The sequence below is a fragment of the Artemia franciscana genome, chromosome 10 (genome assembly GCF_032884065.1).
Source record: "Artemia franciscana chromosome 10, ASM3288406v1, whole genome shotgun sequence".
In the NCBI taxonomy this organism is placed as follows: Eukaryota; Metazoa; Arthropoda; class Branchiopoda; order Anostraca; family Artemiidae; genus Artemia; species Artemia franciscana.
Genome location: NC_088872.1, coordinates 28,074,533 through 28,101,411, shown reverse-complemented (window position 1 = coordinate 28,101,411; position 26,879 = coordinate 28,074,533). Strand labels below are relative to the sequence as shown.

The window sequence follows — 26,879 nt, the reverse complement described above, 5'->3', positions numbered from 1 at the left end:
GGGATTAATGCCAGAATTGCCTCTTACTCAATTGGACTATCTGTCTTGGCCTTTTCTACAATTAGCCATGACTTGATGCCCACTACTATTCCATTTTAATTCAACTTTTAATTTACTTAGATCCGAATACAAGATTTGGACGAGAAACTTAAATCACCCATATCTCTCATTACGGGCTTGAGCTTGATAACGTTTAATTTTGAGATAAAGGACTACAGACTCGCCTCTTTGAAAATTTCTTAACCTAATCCCTCCTTATTTCTTTAACACCAGTCCTTTTTGTCGTCTTGAGAAATTCTTGGCTCGTTTAATCAGGCAAGGGGGCCTTTATTAGGCTCATTAGCTTCTTTTTTCTAATGTTTCTATGGTTTATTCCGAGTAATTCTGTCAAAATAAAGGCCAGACTTTTCTTATTTTTAGTTTTCACTGAGATATGACAAGAACATATAGAAACTTTCCATAGCGAGATTCTCGAAAAAAATAAAAAAAAGTTGTCGGGCACTACTTTTCTCTAAACGGTTTTCCATACTCTTTTATGGAAGTTGAACAGTTCGTGGTAACGAACTGTAAGTAAGGAGCGACTCGGCCCAATAGTAACCGAAATTCTCAAAATTGGATATTTTGATCACAGGTACATCGAAAGAATTGGCTTTTTATGCTGATTCCAAATATATAAAATTCATTAAGTTTAAAGTTACCTATCTACAATTGGTAACAGCCTTTTTAGGCTACAAGCCTGAAAGAATTCGCGTGATTTTGGAAGAAGAGGAGAAACACTCCCAAACATTCAGGGAATCTTAATAGAAATTGTACCATTAGATTCTTCATATCAGATAATCCTACTATAGAGGTTTCAAGCTCCCATATGTAAAAATGTGGAATTTTGTATGTTTGCCAGGAGAAAGATCAAGAATGCCTGTATTTTTTGTTTGTTTGTTGTTGTTTTTTTCGCCAGGGTTAATTCTAACGAACCAATGGTACTAGAAGATAAGGAGAGGACTCATTTGAATGAAAATTATAATATTTTTTTTTTAGTTCCCTTTTTAAGTGACCAAAAAGTTTGGAGGAAAATAGCCCTCCTCCAACGCCCCTTTTCTCCCCCAAAGTCACCCGGCCAAAGTTTTGAGGTAGCCAATTTGTTCAGCATAGTTAAAAGCTCAAATAACCATGCCTCTGGGGATGGCTTGACCCCCACAGCCCCTGTAGAAACGGCTCAAAACTATTAAATTTGTCTGTTGTTTACGTATAGTACTTGTTATAGGGAAGTAAAGAGATATTTTTCTTGGGGGGATTTTCCACGGTGAGATATTATCCATGAGGAAATTTTCTTTGGGAGAAATTCTTCACGGGGGAATTTTCTGCGGGAGAAACATTCCCAGACCTCAAAAACAAGACGAATAATAGGGAATTCTTTTCGCATTGAATGAATATTTCGGCCCTATGTCCAAGGACCGTCTTCAGCAAAACATAAATATATAAAAGAAGAAATACCTACAAGGACATACGACCAATAAAACTAAAATGAATTTTTTTTTTAAACAGTCCCAGCATCCTTACTTCAGCGAAGTTCAACCAGGACTGATAAATAAAGTGAGATGAAACAAGGCAATTCATTGAAATGAAAGAAGAAAAATTAAAAACAAGTTTTTAGTGCTAATCCAACTTTTTCTGGCAGTTAACCTCAAAGGTCTATTTGTGACTGGTTCTGTATTAATATCTACTGGTTTTTATGTCACTTGGTATGCCACCAAGTGACATATAGCGATCGCAAATTCTGTCGGTCTATCTGTCCCGGTTTTGCTACTTTAGGCACTTCCAGGTAAACTAGGACGATGAAATTCGGCAGGCGTATGAGGGACCGAACCAGATGAAATTTTTAATAGTTATTTTCGCGATTTGAAGATCTGGGGGGGTTGTCTGTTAATTCGGAAAAATAGAAAAAATGAAGTATTTTTAACTTACCAACGGGTGATGGGATCTTAATGAAATCTGATGTTTGGAAGGATATCGTGTCTCAGAGCTCTTGTTTTAAATTCCGACCAGATCCGGTGACAATGGGGGAAGTTGGGGGGGAACCTAAAATCTTGGAAAACGCTTAGAATGGAGGGATCGGGATGAAACTTGGTGGGAAAAATAAGCAGAAGTCCTCGATACGTGATCGACATAACAGGAACGGATCTGTTCTGTTTGGGGGAGTTGGGGGGGGGGGCAATTCTGAAAACTAGAAAAAATGAGGTATTTTTAACTTACGAAGGAGTGATTGGATCTTAATGAAATTTGACGTTTGGGAAAATATCTTGTCTCAGAGCTCTTATTTTAAATCCCGACTGGATCTGGTGACATTGGGGGGAATTGAGGGGGGAACCTAAAATCTCAGAAAACGCTTAGAGTTGAGGGATCGGGAAGAAACTTGGTGGGAAAAATAAGCACAAGTCCTATATATGTGATTGACATAACCGGAACGGATCTGCTCTCTTTGGGGGAGTTGGGTAGGGAGGGTTAATTCTGAAAAATTAGAAAAAATGAGGTATTTTTAACTTACGAAGGAGTGATCGGACCTTAATGAAATTTGATTTTTGGAAGGATACTGTGTCTCAGAGCTATTATATTAAATCCCATCCGGATCTGGTGACATTGGGGGGAGTTCGGGAGGGACCTAAAATCTTGGAAAACGCCTAGAGTGGAGGGATCGGGATAAAACTTGGTGGTAAAAATAATCATAACTCCAAGATACGTGATTGAAATAACCAGAATGGATCCGCTCTCTTTGGGGGAGTTTGGGGAGGAGGGTTAATTCTGAAAAATTAAAAAAAATGAGGTATTTTTAACTTATGAAGGAGTGATCGGATCTTAATGAAATTTGATGTTTAGAAGGATATCGTGTCTCAGAGCTCTTATCTTAAATCCCGACCGGATCCAGTGAAGGGGAAGTTGGGGGGGGGACCTAAAATCTTAGAAAATGCTTAGAACGGAGGGGTCGGGATGAAACTTGGTGGGAAAAATAAGCACAAGTCCTAGATACGGGATTGACATAACTGGAACGGATCTTCTCGCTTTGGGGGAGTTGGGGGGAGGGTTAATTCTAAAAAAATTAGAAAAAATTAGGTATTTTTGACTTACGAAAGAGTGATCGTATCTTAATGAAATTTCATATTTAGAAGGACCTCGAAACTCAGATCTCTTATTTTAAATCCTTAGTCGGATCCAGTGTCATTAGGGGGGGGGGGAATTTGGAAAACGCTTAAAGCGGAGAGATCAGGATGAAGCTTGGTGGAAAAAATAAGCACAAGTACAAGATAGGTGACTGACATAACTGGACCGGATCCGCTCTCTTTGGTGGAGTTGGGGGGAGGGAGTGATTCGGAAAAATTAGAAAAAATTAGGTTATTTATAACTTACGAATGGGTGATTAGATCTTAATGAAATTTGATATCTCAAAGAATTTTGTGCTTTAGAACTCTCGTTTTAAATCTCGACCAGATCCGGTGACATTGAAGGGAGTTGGAGGGGGAAACCGGAATTCTTGGAAAACGTGAAAATCGAGGTATCTTACGAATGGGTGATCGGATCTTAATGAAACTTGATATATAGAAGAATCTTATGTCTCAGATGCTCCATTTTGAATTCGAAGCGGATCCGGGGACATAGAGGATTGGAGGGAGGAAACAGAAATCTTGGAAACCGGAAATCTTGGAAAACCCTTAGAGTGGAGAGATCGGGATGAAACTTGATGGGAAGAATAAGCACAAGTTATAGATACGAGATTGACATAATTGGTACGGATCCGTTTTCTTTGAGGGAGCTGGGGGTTGTTAATTTGGAAAAATCAGAAACACTGAGGTATTTTTAACTTAAGAACAGGTGACCGGATCTTAATGAAATTTGATATTTAGAAGGAACTCGTGTCTCAGAGCTCTTATTTCAATCCTGACTAGATCTTTTGACATTGGGTGTAGTTGGAAGGGGAAACCGGAAATCTTGGAAAACGCTTATAAATGTCGTAGATACGTGATTGACGTAACCGGACTGGATCCGCTCTCTTTGGTGGAGGTAGGTGGTGGGGTTCACTGCTTTGGCGAGTTTGGTGCTTCTGGACTTGCTAGGACGATGAAAATTGGTAGACGTGTCACGGAGATGCACAAATTGACTTGATAAAGTCGTTTTCCCCGATTCGACCATCTGGGGGGCTGAAGAGAGAGGAAAAATTGATGTATTTTTAAGTTACGAATGAGTGATCAAATCTTAATGAATTTTAATATTTAGAAAGACCTCGATTTTCGTTTTAAAGCAATCTATTGATTCTTAGAATTTTGCTAGAGCTCATACCATGTGAGCTCTTGGCTCTTGGCTCTTCCGACTTCGTCATAAGTGCCATATGAGCTCTTAGCTCTTGTTTAAGATTGTTTTTAATTAAATATGTGTATAGAGCATTTAGTGAATATTCTCCCAAGGCTCTATTTAAGGAAATAGTATTATTGATCTTAACTCCGATTTCAATTGCTTCTCGAGCTGCCTGCTTTATGCCTAGGTCATTGCTAAAAAAGACGGATTTTTCAAAAGGTATTTTAAAAAGGATTTTCAAATAGCTCACTGCTTAAACCAGAATCAAAAGAAACAGTAGCAATATTAGAATTTAGAGCTTTGGTGATATCCTCTTTATGCTTTTGCAGTCGTTTCTCTAAATTCTGGTGAATCCCTCGGTCAATCCCTGGTCAATCCCTCGCTCTTTACGCTAAAGTTTGACTCTGCCACAATTCTTCTTTTTAAAACAATTAAAAACCTTAGCTTAAAGAGCGAGGGATTGCGGAGGGGACAACCCATTTCATACACGGAGTAATTTCTGTTCGTTTTAAGTTTTAATGTCGCTCCTTACTTTCAGTTAAAAAAACTAGTTTTTTTTTTTAATTTCGACGAGAAAGATTACGACAACTCTTTTAACTTGTGCGGGGTGGTTTGATTTAAAATATGAATGTCTATTGTTTTGTCTTGGTTTTCTGTAAATAATAAAATTGAGTTTATTTAAGCTACAAATGTTTCACACATCTAGGAATGAGATTTTTATTTGCAATTAAATTTCTAAGGTAAACTGTAAATTTCTATAATATGTATCAAGAGGATCTTAAAAAACCCCTAAGCTCATTTTCCCATAATTCAAAAGAAAAAAAAATTCATTTTAGTTTCATTGGTCGTATGTTCTTGCAAGTTTTTCTTCCTTTATATATTTATGTCTTGCTGAGGGTGACCCTTTGAAATAAGGCCGAAATATCCATTCAAATTAGATTTCCACTGTCTTACAAAAATAATTCCCTATTGTTCTTCTTATTTCTGATGTGTGTTGGAAAAGCAGTGTGATATTCGTCTCTATTTATGAGAAACTTTTTGTTGAGGGAAACTCCTGGAAGATTTTTCCATGGAGAGGGATATCGACTATGATTTGAAAAACGATTAGAAATTGAATAAAAACATGCCTTTTTCAAATAAAGGAAGCTAAGAAAATATTTCAGGCAGAATTGTCCGCAAGATAATTTGTGTGGGAATTTTCCGCGGGGATGGAATTTTTAGGCGGGATTTTACATGGGAGGAATTTTCATGGGAGGTGGGGATTTTTTAATAGAGGGGGAGGTGGACTCTCCGGCAATGATTTAAAAATGATTAGAAATTGAATCAATCAAACAAGTTTTTTTAACTGAAAATAAAAAACAACGTACAAATTAAAACGATCAGAAATTATTCCGTATATGAGGGAGGATACTTTTTCCTCAGTGCCTCGCTCTTTACGCTGAAGTTTGTCCTTTTGTCCCAATTCTTTAAGAACGATTCCTGGAGCACAGGGGTTGTTTATTTAGAATAAGTAGTTTTTTCAAATACAAGAAAAACTTTAGCGTGAAGAGCAAGTTATTGAGGAGGAGGCTTCCTCCCTCATACACGGAATAATTTCTGTTCGTTTTAAGTTTTGATGTTGCATCTTACTTTCAGTTGATAAGGTTTTTTTTTTATTTTAGAATAAAGTTCGTCAAAGACACAAAGAGAAATGAAAGATTAGGAACTTAATGTTTTAGCAGCATTTATATTCGACAAAAATGTCAAAAAAAAACATAACTGTATAGATGACGTTGATGATGACGGACTCATTATTGAAACATGTAATCTCTGCAGCAATTTAATCAAAATAAGAAATTTACTATTTTTATCTAAATATAGACAAAGGCAAATGTAGTAGACAAATATGATGTTCGAATGTATTATATAAAAAAACTTTCCTTAAATGAAAATAAAGTGCGACATTAAAAATAAAGACGAAGAGAAATTGTTCCTTATACGAGTGGCGCTCTTTACGCCGCTCTTTACGCTAAAGTTGTCTTTGCGTCCCAGTTATTAAGAAGGACGCCTCAAACACAAGTCCGTAGAACTGAAATAAGGAGCGTATTTAAAGCGCTATATAACTTTAGTGTAAAGACTGGGGACTGAGAAGGGGGCAGCTCCCTTGATATACGGAATAATTTCTGTTCGTTTTAATTTGTAGTGTCATTCTTTACTTTTGTTTGTGAAAACTTTTTTTGTATTATTCAATTTTCATTTGTCTTTTGTAGTGTCCAGGGTTACCCTAAATGCAAAGAGCACTACTACCCCTTACATCCGGTTATTCGAATCAAAATTTGACTTCTGTACAGCAATGCTTCGATAAAAAGAACTCAAAATTGTACAGGAGGACAAATGAATCCGAACAGCTAAAGTAAAAGGTGTGAGAAGAATGTCTGAGGTACTGATGAACAAAAATGAAGCACAACGAGATCTGTGCCTGGGAAACATGTGACAAAAAATATTACACAAATGAAAGTCACAGATGAAAATGGTAGGGAACGAAATTTGCGCTTAACATGATGGACAACGAAACATGTTGTTGAAAGACAAGCGACAGCGAGGATCACATCGAATCGTAAACGAAATCTGCGATTAGAAGAGAAGCAACAGCGAGAATCACTACGAATCCCAAGAGAATACCAATCCTTCAAAAGGTGTGGTTCTGTAGAAGGATAAACAGGAAAGAGGAATCGAATTGACTCCGGAATTTCTTAATTCAACTGAATATGCTGATTTGCCACCTCATGACTTAAAGCTAAAGAATAACACGATAATATATATATATATATATATATATATATATATATATATATATATATATATATATATATATATATATATACTTTGCTTGCATAAATTTGATATTCAGATTATATATTATTTCATATAATGTATAGATTATTTCATATGTTGTTATCGAAACTGTTAGAGTTTAGAAAGATTGCTCTTTACTTGTAGTTCTTTACTACGAGATGTCTAACTCAAAGATATCTTAAATGTGAAGGAAGGCTACTACTATTTCCTTCGACTCCGTTTCTTACAGTCAATATTCGTAAAACAATCATTTGAGGGTGATATTCATCCCTGAAAAAAAGTTTGAATATAAGAAAAATTGATAGGGTCATCATTTCCATGATTTTAAAGGTTGATTTATGAGCCATAACAAACCAATTTAGTATGAATGTTCCCCATGGCTGCCAGTAGGGAACGGTGTCCTGGGAAACAAGAAGACATTAAACATTGTATATAAATAGGAAAGGTGAAATTAACATTTTAAACCCTCTGAAAACAGAGATCCTATTGGCACTTACCACCGCCACCCCCCACCTAAGAAATTATCTTGCAAGGCTCATGAGCCTTTTTGGTACTCTTTCCACCTTTTTGCCAGTAGTGTAATCTTTTATGCTTTTAAGTGCGTTATTACCCCCCTTTACCACTAATAAGGGTGTAGACTGAAATTATTCCAGGGAGCTAAGAGGGATTAGATATTAGTTCTACTCCCCCAAAACTCATTCTATAAAAGCTTAATGAGAGTCAGGAAATTCAGGCCTTAAAATGTGCTCTTTTAAGCATCTGGAACCCTTCCCCTGCCTACACAATGACCCAGCACCCCTTATTCATAATAGCTGATGCGCACTTACGCTTTTCTGTATTTTATTTTATGAACATCGAGCGAATCAATTTAAATAAATGAATCTTTAAAATAAATGTTTGGAGTATTTTACCGCCAACACACGCACACACCACTTTATATATTTGACCGAAGGCTTCTGGAGATTTAGACAATTTGGGCATCAAAACGCACGCCTTTAGGCATCCCCTTGCCTACACAATTGCCCACCGTCCCTCCTTCATAATAGCTGGTACGTGATTATAGATCACTAATCTAAACATAATTCTATGAAAAAATTAAGTGAATCAATTAAATTAAATCAAACATTAATATTAATATTTATTTATCTTGAATGGACTTTGTGACTTTTCGGGAACGAATTCACCATCGTGGGGCATTACTTTCTCTGCGGCTGGGTAGCTCAATATGTATTTTTTTTGATACTCAAAATCGATTGACTCTCTCAGAATTTTCAATTGATTGTAAATTCGCTCTCTTTGGGGCAAAATTCTAGTTAAATCCCACACAAGGTCAAAAAACGCCATTTTCACATGGCAAAATCTTTTTGGTCGGAACTAGGTCACTATAACTTTAAATTTACATTCGAATGAACCCTCTTTCAGTCTTCTAGAACCATTGTTTCGATACGATCACCCCTGGAAAAAAATATGAAAACGTATTAGTGATATTTCTTCTGGCGGGAAAAAACGCAAAACTTTGCATTGTATAGGTAGAAGCTCGGAAGCTCTACATTAGAGTTATCTGATATACTGAATCCAATGGTGCGATTTCGTCAGGATCACTTGCCTTTTTGGGGGTGTTCCCTCCAACCTTTTTCACTGTCGTGTGGGCTAGTATTTAATTTTAAAAGGGCCTAGCTTCGGAAGAGCTTATACCACTCGTTTCCCGCGCCTTACTTTGGAGGGCTATCCGTAGGTTGGCGTATGCCACGATAGATTGTGCGAGGTGGGGGGTGTTTTGGCTGGCATGCATTTACCAAACTAGGATTAAGATAGTGGTGACGAGAAAGAAGGGTATTAGCTTTACACTATTAAAAAATGTCAGGGTGGGAGGGGGTGGTTGAACCTTAGAAATTATCAAAAGGGTTCTTACAAGATTTTTTTTCGAAATTATCAGACTTCTCACGGCTTAATCATTGCGCCGAACTGAACTGAATGATTCCAAATGGACGTATTCAAGAACAATAAAACAAAGCGAGCCGTTAAACGAGAAATACCTATTCAGTTAATAATTTTTTTTAGATACGAGGGTCAGTTTCATGTTCTCCTGCCATCAGTAGAACAAAAGTGACACCTGGTTTGATTCTTTGTAATGATTAAATAAAAAAAAACTAATTTTTTTAGCTGATAGTAAGGAGCGACATTAAAACTTAAAACGAACAGAAATTACTCCGTATATGAAATGGGTTGTCCCCTCCACAATCCCTCGCTCTTTACGCTAAAGCTTTTAATTGTTTTGAAAAGTAGAATTGTGGCAAAAAGTCAAACTTTAGCGTAAAGAGCGAGGGATTGTGGAGGGGACGACCCATTTGATATACGGAGTAATTTCTGTTCGTTTTAAGTTTTAATGTCGCTCCTTACTTTCAGCTAAAAAATTAGTTTTTTTTATTTAATTTCTGAACGTTTTTGAATTAATGCATGTTTGGTTTTGGCTCTCCGCACATAAATTATTAAAATGAAATTTGCATATTAATTCCTTTTTTGGCTAAATGGCTTTCTCTTAGTTTTGATCAGATGATTTTGAGAAATAAGGGGTGAGGAAGGAGGCCTAGTTGCCCTGTAATTTTTCGGTTACTTAAAAAGGCAACTAGAACTTTTAATTTTAACGAATGTTTTTATTAGTAAAAAATATGCGTATTTTAAGAATTAACTTACGTAACAAACTTTCATAACCTTATATTTTTATTATGTATGCGAGGGGGTTTGTACCCTCGTTAATACCTCGCTCTTTACACTAAATCGTAAGTTTTGTCCCAATTCTTTAAGAATGACCCCTGAATCAGAAAGGCCGTAGAATAAATAGTTGAAATTACTAAAAATACTTTAGCATATAGAGCAAGGTATTTATTTCCTCCTAAATACGTCGCTCTTTATGCTAAAGTATTTTTAGAACCCCTCATATGCGTAATAATCTCTGTTCGTTTTAAGTTTCAATGCTACTTCTTCCTTTCATTTGAAAAAACGTTTTCATGTTTATTTTTCATTGTTTTCTTATAGTAATGCTAGAGAATCCTGCGCCCTTTTCATTGAATTTTTCTTCCCCCATGACAGATTCCTCCAAGGAAAGATCCTCCAACATAGCCCCCTCTCCTCAGCCCCACTCCCAAATAAAATAAAATCCCCCTGAAAACGTCTGTACACTTCCCAATAACCATTACTATATGTAAACACTGGTCAAAGTTTGTAACTTGCAGCCCCTCCCCCAGGGATTGTGGGGGAGTAAGTCATCCCCAAAGACATAGTTATTATGGTTTTCGACTATGCTGAGCAAAATGGCTATCTCAAAATTTTGATCCGTTGACTTCGGGAAAAAAATGAGCGTGGGAGGGGGCCTAGATGCCCTCCAAATTTTTTGGTTACTTAAAAAGGGCACTAGAACTTTTCATTTCCGTTAGAATGAGCCCTCTTGCGACATTCTAGGACCACTTGGTCGATACGATGACCCCTTGGGAAAAAAAAACAAAAAAACAAACAAATAAACACGCACCCGTGATTTGTCTTCTGGCAAAAAATACAAAATTCCACATTTTTGTAGATAGGAGCTTGAAACTTCTACAGTAGGGTTCTCTGATACGCTGGATCTGACGGTGTCATTGTCGTTAAGATCCTACGATTTTTAGGGGGTGTTTCCCCCTATTTTCATAAATAAGGCAAATTTTCTCAGGCTCGTAACTTTTGATGGGTAGGACTAAACTTGATGAAACTTATATATTTAAAATCAGCATTAAAATGCGATTCTTTTGATGTAGCTATTGATATCAAAATTCAATTCTTTAGAGTTTTGGTTACTATTGAGCCGGGTCGCTCCTTACTACAGTTCGTTACCACGAACTGTTTGATCCACACAACACAGAAAGAGGGTCTTGCATTTCTGTTTTTATATCTATTATTTTGAATTTCGTCAAAAAGAAAGCCCCGAAGGCGGGGACCGGAAGGTGAATCTTATTCACAGCAGTGAATATGTCAGTTAAGTCACATTGTCAGTTTACTCGCTAAAAACAAATGTTTATTCACTGGAATCACCAAGGGAACATTTGTACTGGTGCTAGTTCATTGGAAGCGATTCAATTTATTTACAACATCTAAAATTTCATATTTGTAAATGCTGAAAAAATGGAGGGAGAGGGATAAAGTACATAGGATCTTTGAATAGAGAATGTAGAGACAACCGAATACACATTCTTCACAACTCAAAGTAAAATCTTGAATTTACGGATGTCTGATTCTACCGGTCTTACTTACTTGCTTGTACTTGTAGCGGGACCAGGCAAGGATGTCTCACCCGGCATCTAGAAGACTAAATATGGTTGACTCCCATTTGTCGTGATTTTGTGCCAGCTCTTCAGCAAACCGGAGCCAGTAGCTCTCCCATTTTCTGCCACACCTTCGTAAGCCGCTAATGGGGTTGAGGTCATTTTTGGCAGTTGCCCACCAATTCTTCAGTTGACCGCCAGGTCACCTGTGCCAATCCGGCAACGGGGCAGCTAGAAGCACTTGCTTTATGATGTGGTCATTGGGTCTTCTAAGGACATGGCCAAGCCAACACAGTCTTTCTGTTTGACAATCGTACGGTGGGTTTGATGTTATACCAGTGGTGGTGCAAATCAAAATTTGAAATTCTGTCAGAGTATAGAATCCTCAGGATTTTTCAGAGACAGCGGTGGTCAAAGACTTCCAAATCATGGAGATGAAGCGGCTTCAGTGGCCAAGTTGTGACTGCATAGAAGAGAATAGGTTAACAGTCGCTTTAAAGACAAGAGTTTTGTCTTCCTGCTGATCTCCCGCCGTTTCCAGAAATGGCAGCGGAGTTGTGAAAAGATGGCTTTGGCTTTGTTGATTCTGTTCTGTACGTCAAGGTCACAACCTCCAGAGGGTCTGTTATTGATCCAAGATAGGTGAAGCTATCGACTTTTTCCAGTTCTTGTCCGTAAACCACAAGCTGATAATCTGACTGTATGTTTAGATCCATGACTTTAGTTTTGGCCGTGTTGATCTTCATACCCAGTAGTTGAGAGAAATGTGCTACTTCATTTAACATTGCTTAGGCAGTTGCTGGCTCAGCAGCAAGATCGTCGATGTCATCAGCGTAGTCCAGGTCAGACACTTTAATGCCCAATCCTAGAACAACACCATCAAAACTTGAGTGTTCTTTCTAGAATCCAGTCTATACAGTAGTTAAGCAAAACAGGAGACAATATGCACCCCTGTTTTACACCGCTTTCCACACTGAAAGGCTCAGTTTCTTCGCCCAGCACTCTTACAGTCAATTTGCAATGCTCGTGTTAGGCCTTCAACAGTTCCACGAATTCAACCGGCATACTGTCTTCCACTATGATTCGCCAAAGATTTTCGTGGGCTACAGATTCGAAATCAGCCAAAAAATCAAGGAACATGTTAATTATGTTGAGGTTGTAGCGTTCACACTGTTGGAGAATAAGGCGGAGAGTGAAGGTCTGGTCAGTACACCCTCTTCGGAATCCGTACTGGTTTTCACGTTCCGCTTATTCCTTGCTTCCTCGAACCTTTAAAGCAAAATCATCGCGAATATTTTGGCAGCCATATCCATGAGTGATATCCTTTGGTAGTTGCAGCTGTCGCATTTGTCCCTCTTTTTGAATTCTGGATTATTACTGACAACTTCCAATTAGTCGGGAAGGTCTTCTTCTACCATATCAGACTGAAAGGGGTTTCTAGTTGCTCCGCTGCAACGTGTTGTGAGGCGACTTCTCCAGGCAACTTATTATTTTTTAGCCCTTTGATTGCGTTTAGTATCTCTGAAGCTTAAGGTGGTGCCATGTTGATTTCATATGGTGGTCTTTCAGATCTTGGTGGCAGCATCGGCATTGCGTGTTGCCTATTTGCATGGGTCTTTAAATTGATTCTTCCAGTGATCAAGCTTACCTTGTACGTCAGGGATCACACTTCCTTGAGCGTCTTTTAAGGGACCAGCGATAGGTGACTTTTTTCAGTCATTTCTTTGAGGGTTCTATACAGCCTTGTCGTGTCATTATTTCTGGCTGCTTTATCCATCTCTAAAGCAACCTCATCCCAAACTTGTTGGTGGTCTTGACGTAAACTGGTTTTATCCTGTTTCGTAGGGGCTTTTTTACTGCGATTGATGCGTTTGATGCCTGTCGCCTAGCCTCGATTAGCTTTACACATAATTTTTCCTCGTCTTTGTATGAGCATAGCCGATAACTTCAGCGGCCACCTCTTCAGTGGTGTTCGGAATTATTTCCATCGGGTGGTAGGGCCTTCATAATAGCCTGTCATGATTGTGAACTGGTTCTGTAACTTCAGGCAAAAGTCTTCTTTTACTTTTTGGATTTTCAGTTTCTCACGTTTAACTTCCTTTTTGGGGGTTGTCTCTTCCTTGCGCTCAGCTTCAGGAGTATTTTCACACCTTAAAGCGTATGATCGCTTCCAGATTATGACCCCGTGTACGCCCCTCTGTAAGCTCGAGAATCGATGACTGAGGAGTGCCAACACTGACGGATGAATATATGGTCAAACTCGGCAGCTCTGGAGCCATCATTTGAGCGCCAATTTATTATTTGAGAGGGTTTATGTTGTAATATGGTGTTGGTGATGGAAAGGTTATGAGATTTCGTGAACTGGAGTAGTCTATCTCCATTGGAGTACCGCTGGCTGTACGTGAATGGACCAAAAATATCGAATATTGGGGTCTTTTGGGCCAACACGGGAGTTCCAATCACCCGCTAAAATTAGGAAGTCTCGTTTGGGGCATTTCTGCATTGTAATCTCCAGATCAGTGTAGAAAGAGTCCTTATCGGCATCCGTTACCGCTCTCGTTGGTGCGTAGACAGCAATGATAGAGATGTTGGATAATCTTCCTTTAAGTCGTAGTCTGGCTATTCTCGGGTTCACTGGATCCCATGCAAGAAGAGCTTTTTGTGCACGGCGGCCTATCATGAAGCCGACTTCATGGTCAACGGATCCATCACACGCACCAGAGTTGAGGAATAAGTAAAAGTTGTCGGAGTCACGGACTGGTATGGTTTCTTCAGACACTCCATTCAATTTTGTCTCTGATAGACAAAGAACGTCTGCTTGGTAACGATTTATTTCCATAGCCATCATAAGCCTTGTTGATTCACGCTTTGCCGATCTCACATTCCAGCTATAAACTCGGAATTCATCCTTCTATAAATTCACTTCACAGGGAATAGCTTGCACTCTTGCCGATCTTGGCCCTATTCCGGGGAGTGAGATCGCATCGCTTGAAACAGGGGACGGCGTAGAAGGCACAACATTCCTGGAAGTATTCATTTCTTCAGTATTCGGCCGGTCACAGTACGTATAACTCCGTTGAAGCTAAAACCTTTGTCTGTTTTGCAGCAGAGGCTAGATACCTAAAAAGTTAACTCTGGAGTACTTTACATTTTAATTTAAAGAATGAAGAAGTAATTTTTATTTGAGTTTTTTGTTCAGTTAGATTTGCCAGCTCTGCTCAATCAAGTCAATCCAGTTGAAAATTGGTTTGCAAAACTCGATCCAAGTAATTCAGTCAAGCAAAATTCAGCCGAGTGAAATCCGATCAAGCAAAATTCGACCTGGCAGAACACATCATGTGCATAACTTACCCACTCAAAATGAGCTCGGTAAAAAATCTGAATTCAAAACTACTGACTACATATCGTTGGAGATGAATGGATTAAGCGCTAGTAGTGGTTTCTTTTGCTAGGTTGGGTTTTTAGTTCGCTGAATTTTACGCTGGTTTAATTGTCTGTGGTTAGACTTTTGCAAGGTTTGAATTTTCCTTTGGTTGAACTTCGCATAAAGTTTTTCCAAGCTGAATTTAGCTTTGATTTATTTTCATCCAGGTATAGCCTTTCCGCGTTAAATTACTCCCCGGGCTAGATTTATCGCTTACTGGAATTTAAATTTATTGGAGTATTGGCTACCTGCGCCAAAAAATAAAGTAAATTAACCTGGATTCTTTTTAATATTAAATACAAAAGACAAGTTTTTTTCAACTGAAACTAAGGAACAACATTAAAACCTAAAACGAACAGAAATTATTACGTATTTGAGGGGGTTACCCCCTCTTCAATACCTCGCTCTTTACGCTAAAGTTTGACTTTTTGTTCAAATTGTTGAAGAATAGCTTTTAGAACAATAGGCCTTTGAAAGGTTCTAAAAAAAATTTGCATAAGGATCGAGCTATTGAAGAGGGGGAGCCCCCCCCCAAAAAAAACGTAATAATTTCTGTTCATTTTATGTTTTAATATTACTCCTTACTTCCAGTTGAAAAAACATGTTTTTTATTTAATTTCTGACCGTTTTTTAAATAATACCGATAAATTCGCTTCTCCCTCCATGGAAAAATTACCTTCCCCCGTGAAAATTCCTCAATGGAAAGATCCTCCCTCGTAATCCCCCCCACCGGAAAAATCCCCCGAAAAACATCTGTATACTTCCCAGTAACCAACACTATATGTAAACAATGGGCAAAGTTTATAGCTTGAAGCTCTTCCCCGGGGACTCTAGGGGGTCAAGTTATCCTCAAAGACAAAGTTACTACATCTTTCGACAATGTTGAACAAAATGGCTATTTCAAAATTTTGATTAGGTGAATTTGTGGGAAAAGGGGGTGTGGGAGGGGGGCTACGTGCCCTCCAATGTCTTTGGTGACTTAAAAAGGGCACTAGAACTTTTGATTTTTGATCAAATGAGCCCTTTTCCAACCCTCTAGGACTACTGGTTCGATACGATCACTCCTGGGAAAAATAAACAAGTAAGCACGCATCCGCGATCGTTCTTCTGGCAAAAGATGCAAAATTCCACATTTTTGTATACAGGAGCTTGATACCTCTACAGTAAGGTTTTCTGATAGGCTGAATCTGATGGTGCGATTTTCGTTAAGATGACTTAACTTTTTGGAGGTGTTTCCCCCATTTTACCAAAATTGGGCATATTTTCTCTAGCTCGTAACTTTTGATGGGTATCATTAAATTTGATTAATTTTGCATATTTTGAGTACGCATCAAAATTTGATTCTTTTGATTTATCTATTGTTATCAATACCCTGTTTTTTAGAGTTTCGGTTACTGTTGAGCCACATTGCTCCTTACTTACAGTTCGCTACCACGAACTCTATGACTAAATCCTCTATTCTCCATGTAACCTATATTATGTAATACCGAAAATTGATTTATCCCACTCTGCATTTTAAAAGGTGAATTTAACGCCATTAAAGCTTTTATGCCTTGTTTGATAACTAAAACGTTTTAAACTGTTTCTATGCGAGTAATGGTTCGTATGCTAAGCTCTCATTTGCTTATGACTATAAAAAAAAACAAAAACATTTCATTTATATCGATTCACCACTGTAACATCGTTTTCGTTTTGTTGTAAATAAAGCTCTTGTTTCTTGTTTAGATGGGAGCATATCACACGATTGACTTGGAGACAAACAGAAAATTCACTCTATCAAAGCCATGCTGGGACTCTATCGCAATTGAAAGAATTGAATCAGCTTGTGACCCCACTCAGGTTTGTAAACCTATTTTTCATAATTTTTAGGCCTATACGTCAAATAACCATCATCTTTGGTTGTTTTGTTGTTTCTTCTTCTATTCGTTCCATTAGCTCTCAACAATTGCTTAAAGCTAAAAAAGCTCGAAAAATTCAGCGTAAAAAATGCTTGATAAATTTTTACCTTTGGGAGTGATAATTTTAACAAGTTCGCCTGTCATATCTATTTAAGATATGTCTCAATTGTAATGTTCGATCCTTTCCATGGAAGATCTGGCTTTTCTATCTAAGAGTACGGTAGACTGATGTATAGTTTGCCTCTGTAAGCCTAAAAATTGCATTCCATTTGGCGATAGGTATTTCACAGAAGTTATCCACTGCAAATGGGGACTCTGTTTGTCGCTATTCATTTACCCAGTGTAATCGCTAGGTTATGTGTATTTGTTCAGATTTCATTTAAGTGAATCAACAGATGAGCTCGAGAGAATAACGCCCTTAAGGGAGGTAGTTACACATAGATGGACCGAGCCGTCAAGGCTGTTTGTAAAATATTCTTTCCTGGGAGGCGTTTAGATGATACCGCCTTTCAGGGATCAGAAAATCGTCAACTAAATCCTTCTGAGCGAGAAGTGACTTTTATATCAATGAGATCGTTATTGATTCTTACAGTACATTGACTAAGGAGTGTGGTACATTTGGCTCTCGAAGCCTAAAAATTGGGCTCCAGGAAGTCGTAACTCTTAGCAATTAAATAAAAAAAAACTAGTTTTTTGTACTGAAAGTAAGGAGCGACATTAAAACTTAAAACGAACAGAAATTACTCCGTATATGAAATGGGTTGTCCCCTCCGCAGTCCCTCGCTCTTTACGCTAAAGTTTGACTCTGCCACAATTCTACTTTTTAAAACAATTAAAAACTTTAGCGTAAAGAGCGAGGGACTGCGGAGGGGACAACCCATTTCATATACGGAGTAATTTCTGTTCGTTTTAAGTTTTAATGTCGCTCCTTACTTTCAGTACAAAAAACTAGTTTTTTTTTATTTAATTTCTGAACGTTTTTGAATTAATGCATGTTTGATTTTGGCTCTCCGCACATAAATTATTGAAATGAAATTAGTATATTAATTTTTTTTTGGCTAAATGGCTTTCTCTTAGTTTTGATCAGACGATTTTGAGAAATAAGGGGTGGGGAAGGAGGCCTAGCTGCCCTCCAATTTTTCGGTTACTTAAAAAGGCTACTAGAACTTTTAATATTCAACGAACGTTTTTATTAGTAAAAAATATACGTACCTTAAGAATTAACTTACGTAACAAACTTTTATATTCTTATATTTTTATTATGTGTACGAGGGGGTTTGTACCCTCGTTAATACCTCGCTCTTTACACTAAATCGTAAGTTTTGTCCCAATTCTTTAAGAATGACCCCTGAATCAAAAAGGCCGTAGAATAAATAGTTGAAAGCACTAAAAATATTTTAGCATCAAGAGCGAGGTATTTATCTCATCCTAAATAACTCGCTCTTTACGCTAAAGTATTTTTAGAACCCCTCATATGCGTAATAATCTCTGTTCGTTTTAAATTTCAATGCTATTCCTTACTTTCATTTGAAAAAACGTTTTCATGTTTATTTTTTCATTGTTTTTTTTATAGTAATGCTAGAAAATCCTGCGCCCTTTTCATTGAATTTTTCTTCCCCCATTACATATTCCTCAAAGGAAAGATCCTCCCACAAAGCCCTCTCCCATCAACCCCACCCCCCAAACCAAAAAATCCCCATGAAAACGTCTGTACACTTCCCAATAACCATTACTATATGTAAACACTGGTCAAAGTTTGTAACTTGCAGCCCCTCCCTCAGGGATCGTGGAGGAGTAAGTCATTCCCAAAGACATAGTTATTATGGTTTTCGACTATGTTGAACAAAATGGCTATCTTAAAACTTTAATCTGTTGACTTTTGGAAAAAATGAGCATGGGAGGGGGCCTATTTGCCCTCCAATTTTTTTGGTCACTTAAAAAGGGCACTAGAACTTTTCATTTCCGTTAGAATGAGCCCTCTCGCGACATTCAAGGACCACTTGGTCGATAAGGTGACCCCTGGGAAAAAAAAACAAAAAACAAACAAATAAACACGCACCCGTGATTTGTCTTCTGGCAAAAAATACAAAATTCCACATTTTTATGATAGGAGCTTGAAATTTTTGCTATAGAGTCCTCTGATATACCAAATGCGATAGTGTGATTTTCGTTAAGATTCTATGACTTTTAGGGGATGTTTCCCCCTTTTTTCCAAAATAGGGCAAATTTTCTCAGGCTTGTAGATAGGAGCTTGAAACTTCTATAGTAGGGTTAAGTTATATATTTAGAATCAGCGTAAAAATTCAATTCTTTTGATGTATCTTTTAGCATCAAAATTCCGTTTTTTGGAGTTCCGTTTACTATTGAGCCGGGTCGCCCCTTACTACAGTTCCTTACCACGAACTGTTTGAAAAGAAAATAATTCGGTATTTGTAGATAGGAGCTTGAAACTTCTATAGTAGGGTAAACTTATATATTTAGAATCAGCGTAAAAATTCAATTCTTTTGATGTACCTTTTAGCATCAAAATTCCGTTTTTTGGAGTTCCGTTTACTATTGAGCCGGGTCGCCCCTTACTACAGTTCCTTACCACGGACTGTTTGAAAAGAAAATAATTCGGTATTTCGGGGCTTCTGACATTATTACTCCTTTGCGGAAGTTAGGCTCAAAATTGAAAAAGGATTATATTTTTTCTCTGGGCCCCTTCCACCTCTTAGTTCGTTTATTTTCCCGTTAGTTTTCACCTGTTTTCGCTTTATAGTTGTGTTATCTCTTAGCAGTTCTTTCGTTAGTTGAGTTATGGTTGTGGTATATATGTTTTATCGCTCGTATAGTTGTGTTATTTTCGAATTATACTCCATAATTGAGAGGCTCCGAACACCCAGCATTGTATATTAAACTCTTAATTTGACGTTTTTTTCTAACGTGACCAGATTCGTCCTGCGCCCTTTTCATTGAATTTTTCCCCCCATGGCATATATCTCCAAGGAAATATCCTCCCACATAGCCCCCTCCCTCAACCCTACCCCCAAAACCAAAAAATTCCCCCTGAAAACTTCTGTACACTTCCCAATAACCATTATTATATGTAAACACAGGTTGAAGTTTGTAACTTGCAACCCCTCCCCCAGGGACTGTGGGGGAGTAAGTCATCCCCAAAAACATAGTTATTATGATTTTCGACTATGCTAAATAAAATGGCTATCTCAAAATTTTGATCCGTTGACTTTGGGAAAAAAATGAGCGTGGGAGGGGGCCTAGATGCCCTCCAATTTTTTTGGTCACTTAAAAAGGGCACTAGAACTTTACATTTCCGTTAGAATGAGCCCTCTTGCGACATTCTAGGACCACTTGGTCGATACGATGACCCCTGGAAAAAAAAAAAAAAAAAAAATAAACAAATAAACACGCACCCGTGATTTGTCTTCTGGCAAAAAATGCAAAATTCCACATTTTTGTAGATAGGAGCTTGAAACTTCTATAGTAGGGTTCTCTGATACGCTGAATCTGATGGTGTCATTTTCGTTAAGATCCTACGACTTTTAGGGGGTGTTTCCCCCTATTTTCCTAAATAAGGCAAATTTTCTCAGGCTCGTAACTTTTGATGGCTAAGACTAAACTTGATGAAACTTATATATTTAAAATCAGCATTAAAATGCGATTCTTTTGATGTAGCTATTGATATCAAAATTCAATTTTTTAGAGTTTTGGTTACTATTAAGCCGGATCGCTCCTTACTACAGTTCGTTACCACGAACTGTTTGATTGAAATCTCAGTAAAATCGTCTACAACACCCAACTAAGATTTAAAGAATTTATTTTCATAATTTAAATTTTAATTGTCTGAATTATTGTCTGTTATTGAAGAGGATTATTGTAAACTGACTCTGATGTTTTTAAGATGCAAAAAAGAAAACAAAGAGAAAATCACTAGATATGATCATGTAGTATATAACAAAGTGACATCTTTGAGGTTCATCAGACAAAGAAATTTAGCGCTGGTATATTCTTTGTTTTAATCAAACAGTTCGTGGTAAGAAAATATAAGTAAGGAGCTATTCTTGCTAATGGTAACCAAAAGACTAAAAAAGGAGTTTTGATAACAAAATATACATCAAAAGAATTGACTTCTTGTTGTAATTCTTAATATGTAAAATTCTACAGTTACCCATCAGAAGTTACAAGCCTGAGTAAAATTTGCGTGGTTTTTAAAACAGGCCAGAATAACCACAATAGGGTAAATGATATTCATGAAAATTACACCATCAGATTCAGCGTATCAGGGAACCCTACTAATGATGTCTGAAGCTCCTATCTACAGAAATGCGAAATTTTTCATTTTGTCCGAGAAAAATGACCACGGAAACGTGCTTATTTGTTTGTTTGTTTCTTTTTTTCCCTGGGGTGATCCTATTGAAATCATAGTCTAAAATCGAGAGAGGCCTCATTCAAACGGAAATTAAAATTTCTAATACTGTTTTTAAGAAGCAAAAAAGATTATGCTACACCAAAATGGTATTTTCTGTCATTTTATGGTAGCCTACAGTAGATTAATTTTCTGCCCCAAAGAGTGAGAAAAACTATCGATCGAAAATTCGGATATAGCCAGTCAATTTAAAATTATCGAAAAATATTATATTGAGCTTCCTATTTTCCAAGGCAGTAATACCATATAGTGGTGCATTTGCTCCTAAAAGTGCAAGTAATCCTTACACAATAAACAGGTAATTTAGACATTTATGAAAACTCATTTATTTTGAAACTCTTCATGAACCTTCAAATAAATATAGAGAGATTTTTTGGGGGAGTGGATCTAAATTAATCTCTAATTGTCCTTCATTTGTGAGAAGGTTTTTAGTTTAAGGTCGTAATAGGGTGTTGCAGGGTGATAGCCCCCCTCTGATTGCAGAAAATTGTTTTTTTTTGTGTTACAAAAGAGATTACATTCTTATGTAACATCTTATGCTAATGATACTAATGGTGGAGAGGCTTGGAGGGTTATCATGAGCACTGCTAAATTCTATAGGAGGGGGCGGGGATCGCAAATATTACCAGGAGGTTGTTTTTATCGAAATTTGAATGAAAATGTTTTTACTTTCCTAATTAATAAGTCTTTCAATGTCTTCTTGTTGCCCCGGGGCCTTGGCTCCGTGCTCTCTTCCCTCCGCCAGACTCCATGGGAGACATCTCTATAAAAAAAGAGAATTGCTTTCATGAAAACCATGGAAATGATGACCCTGTAATTCATTTTATATGTTCACCCCCCCCCAAAAAAAAAAAAAATTTGACTGATTATTTTTGACTTAAGCATCGCAGAAGTGGTTTAGGGCTAGGCCCACATTTATTAGCTGTCTTGATAAGTGACATTTATTAGCTGTCTTTATATATATATATATATATATATATATATATATATATATATATATATATATATATATATATATATATATATATATATATATATATATATATATAGTTAACCGAATAATAATTGTATTTGCATATCCATATTTTTCTCAAAAATAATGTGATAATTTTTTCTGAAAATTGGCATACTAACATGTTTCTCCGTGTGAAAAAAAAACGATCAAGATAGGTCCCAACTTTAGGAAAATTTCGTCCCCCCTCCCCGCGCCACATTTTTTAAATCATCGACTAACTGAAATTAGAGACCAAAAACTGAAAAAAAAACTTCTCGCCACCCACAAAAATAAGATAGAATTTGATAACTAGCCCTAGTCTTCTTCGAAATTAGAAACTGTGCAGATCCTTTATCTGGAAATTTTACGAACTTGTTTGGCTTGAAATATGCCTTTCAGACGCTCTATTCATCAAGTTTGTATGGTCTCTGCGCTGATTAAGGAGTTGCCCTTCTGTAAATTTTATTTGCTTGAAAAGTTTGTATCTTGTACTTCAGAGAAAGTACATGTCGTTCAAGCCAATTCGGTGCCAAGGAAATGAAGAACCATATTCAGCTACTGTCTTCCAATTTCTGTTAGTGAGTTGACGATGTGAATTCATGATTTTTACAAAGACATGTGGGTTGAACTTCAGGAATTCGAGGGTCTCACTAAACTCACTAAAATATTTCATACAGGCTGTCAAATTGTTTCAGCTTTCTTTTCTTGATAATAGCAGATTATGAGAAATTTTGGCTTTAGATTTGCAATTGAGGGTCACTGCTAACCCTATACCTAAATTTGAGGCAACAAATGGGTTAATGTCATTTCTGGTTAAAGACATCGAGAGATAGTTCGCCTTTTCATCTTCTGATCTTTGATATTTCTCATTCATACAGAAGAATGGAGCAAATGCATGCAGCATTAACTTAGAGTTTGGTTTTCAGGTGGATTTTTATTCGGGACCATAATGGCCTTTTAAACTGGCCAAAATGGCTGTACACCTTGCTTATCCCTGACTGAATTTTATTTGAGGCGCTGTTCTTGATTTAGCAAAAGTTCATCTACAAGTTAACGCTGTTGCCAATTTAAGGACACATGATAAAATTTCATTGGACAGGAGCTTCATTTTGTCGACACTGATGGCCATTCAGTGATGTTCTGCTTTTCGTTTAACCCAGTTTGTTTGCCGTGCATCTTTGAAAACTGACACAAACCATCAAATATTCTTTTTGTTTATAGCCCTTGACAGAGGGCTGAAACCACAGTTCTTGTGCAGCATATTCTTTGATATACAGTCGTTCAGTGAGTACCTAAAATCAATATCTCTGGAAAGTATTTACAATATCTCCCTACTTTTCGAAGTGCCTGCCCACTTTACCAGTGATAGCCTATTACTGTGTCTGCTGGTATCCTAGATTAGCTTTTAACACTTACCATTCTCTTCTTCTAAACTTTGGACCTGAAAAAAAAAAACTCCTTGCGTCGTTGCTTTTCTACTTTTTACAACTTGACGGACCATTTCTCTAATTTAAGCTACCTAGGCAGGCAAAGTTTGGTGAATTTTCTTATTACATAGCATCACCTCTGTATCCTCATTTAATCTTAATTGAAGCAATCTACTCTTCTTAACATTAATTAATCCCTATTATCGCATCAAGTATTGGAAAGTTTTACCTCCCCATTTAATACCATGTTCCCCCATCGACTTTGCCGTGTTCCATACCGCAACTCTGTTTAGCTTTTTAGTCCAAACCAAACTAAATACTAATTTCCTTTCCTACCTTGTCGCAGCAATATAATTCTTGTAAATAGCACTATTCACTATAACGTTCATTTTGAGTTTAACGTCGTGTTCTTTCAAAACAACACTATAATGGCTGGTCTAGCTGTCGTGTCGAACGTCTGTTCACAATCTTTAAAATTTAGGACAAACGCCACTATAAAGCTGACGCCACTGGAAGTATCCCTTTTTGTTTTTCCCTGTTCAAACGATGCTTTTCCTATCAGTTTACAGGAACCTCAAACTAGAGTTTGGGTTCCAAGGTGTTCGCATTTATCAGAAACTAGAATTCCTTGTCGCACAGAGAAATTTTCAAACCAGTCAAATAAAGAACAAGAATAGTTTGAGCGTTTGAAAATTGCAAAAAGGATTCCAATTATTTTTTGAATATTTTCCGACACAAAAATCATTTCAATTAGATCTACGTTGCATGGGTAACGTGAAGTGTTGCGGCAACCTTAGTTCGGCTTCGCCGAGTAAAGTGTTGCAAAAGTAGCACTTTGGTTTTGTTTACTCGCTTCGACTAAACGCTGAAGCTGTTAATCTGTAAGGATCTTAAAATAAATACTAGGTACACCAACTCGCAAATGTTGCAAACCCCTTGTTACAACTAGCAAAGGTTGCAAGCCCCTCATCGCTGAAGATGATTGTAGCCTAACAGCCGATTATTACTTAGAAGTCCCCAACATGACTTACCACTGGAACCAAATTTGTCTTATCATCAAATACACTGGAAACAAATAATAGGTACACCAACTAGCAAAAGCTGTGAACCCCTTATTACCGAAGATGACTATGAGCTAACAGCCGACTGTTGCTTAAAACTGCCCTATATGTCTCACAATTGGTATCGGCCTATTTTTGGTTTCAGTGTGTACCTTCTTTCTGAAGTTGTCAACCCCTTTAAACTTTCAAACTGGTATATCTCATGAAGGAATTTTTCTACCAAAAAATGGATGACATAGGCCTATACTTTGATCAGCTCATCAAGAGCTATCGACTGCCGTCCAAAAAAATCTATCTGTTTTAGTTCAAGAGTTGACGTTTTTGCCGTAGGCCAAGTTTCTAATGTTATCGCTTAGAAAGGAGCAAAGGATAAACTCTAATTTCCTTAGCAATGAGAGAACTTTTAAAGTTTAAGAGGTACATCTGATACCATTTCTCTACCGCAAACGCAAGTGCAAAAAAACGAATGATAAACTCAGCTGGAATCACGAACAGAAATGGGTAGAAACATAAGATTTTTGGCCCCAGGCAAGAGTTCTATGAAGCTTTCCAAAATGCAAAGTCATATTCATCAATCTGGCCTAATTTCCACACTTTCTGCAAAAACCACAGAGGTTAGACCCTTACCACTTTCTAGGAATAAGCTGAAATCGGGGTGCCTATCCTTTTAGACTCCCTCTGTTATGATTCAAACGAGATATGGAACCTTAAATTATTTCCCAAAAATAGCATGGTTCCTTTGCGCAAAGAAGATGGAAAAGGGGGCAAGGTATGCTTATTCCTGGGCTTGAAAAAAAAAAGTCTAATGGAAATAGTTAGGCTAACTTTATGGCAAGAAATAAAACGTAATGTAATTTTTATTGATGTTATTTTGGGTCATGTCCAAGCAAGATGGCCACATTGCCTTATAAAGTTGGTATTAGACTGCTTCCAAAATTAATCATTTGCTGTTTCCAAAATTAATACTTGAAAGCTATTAAAAATAAATATTTTCAAAAGTTAATCGTATGTCATGAAGTTGAAGGTAGCTTTCATCATTCTTGGTATGTATTTTTCGAGCAAATTTCGTTTTTCTTTGGCTGAAATGGGATGTGTCTCCTGGCTGTAGCAATGATTTACATTTTCTCCGTTTTGTGTGCTACCTTTGTTATTCATATTAAGTGTAAATTATTGTAATCCAAGCCTTAATAAAAATTCCTTTTTTAAGATTAGCAGTTTAATTAATTTTTCATAAATTCTAGTCTTAAAGCTAGAGAGTCGGAAATATCTTTTTTACCTGTCGTGACCCGTCCTCGAGTACCTCCATTCGGTAAATATGACTTAGTAGGTTCTAACAAAGTGTATTTTAAGCCATGTTTTCTACAAATATCCTGTGGGTAGTATTAACCAGTCTTGGAGAGATTTCCTCAAAACAACTGTCTGCGATGGCTGTGCAAGTATTGAGAGTATTAAAGATTGGTAACAACGTGTCCCCCCACCTCTTTCTTGTGTGCCTTCTGTACATATATTAATGCTTATACCATTTGCCGATTTGACTCTAACACAGATATTTAACTCTTTTTTTTTTTTTTTGACAGGCTAAATGGGTGACACCCTCGATTTGATTTAGGCATTATATCCTGTACTGTATGACTGGCCGTTACAAGATTGAAGTGTCACCTTACTGGTGGAGTAAATGGGATTTAGATATAATTTATAGAAAGTATTTATATAACGAAGTTAATAATTAGTTTGAGAGGTAAAGGACAGCGGAACCCTAAGAGGCTCAGGAGACCGGGTTGAATTAACAAAAAAAAATATAAAAAAAAATATGCACCTGGAAGAATATAAAGTAATTCATTTTCAAGTAACAAAATTGCTACTGAACAATTAGTTTACTGAATGACGTATCTAGCTTTATTACGAGCTTTAAAGAGGTATTTTGAAAGAAAAATTGACCTCCATAGTGTTGGATGGTAAGAAACATAAGAATGGATCAAGCAGTGGAAAAGGGATTTCAGAATTGATCTAACAAAAGTATGTTTAAACTTTCTGAAAATGCCAAAACTCTTGCATATCTTCACTTCAATTAAATTAATTTGACGTTTGAAAAACAGGCTTTCGTCAATGAGAGTACTCAAGAACTAAACACACCGATCTTTATTGGTGTCGTTTGACAGACACGTTTCAAATAATTCAGGA

The 26,879-nt window shown here is 37.1% G+C and overlaps 1 protein-coding gene across 1 annotated transcript in view; it reads left to right on the top strand.

The window, feature by feature from the left end:
• The window catches only part of LOC136032022 (protein pelota-like), a 252,051-nt gene that overhangs the window by 60,178 nt on the left and 164,994 nt on the right, over nucleotides 1-26,879 (top strand). Inside the window, exon 5 of the mRNA XM_065712099.1 lies at nucleotides 16,618-16,731. Within this exon, the coding sequence (XP_065568171.1) occupies nucleotides 16,618-16,731 (114 nt within the window). The remainder of the gene's footprint in view (nucleotides 1-16,617; nucleotides 16,732-26,879) is intronic.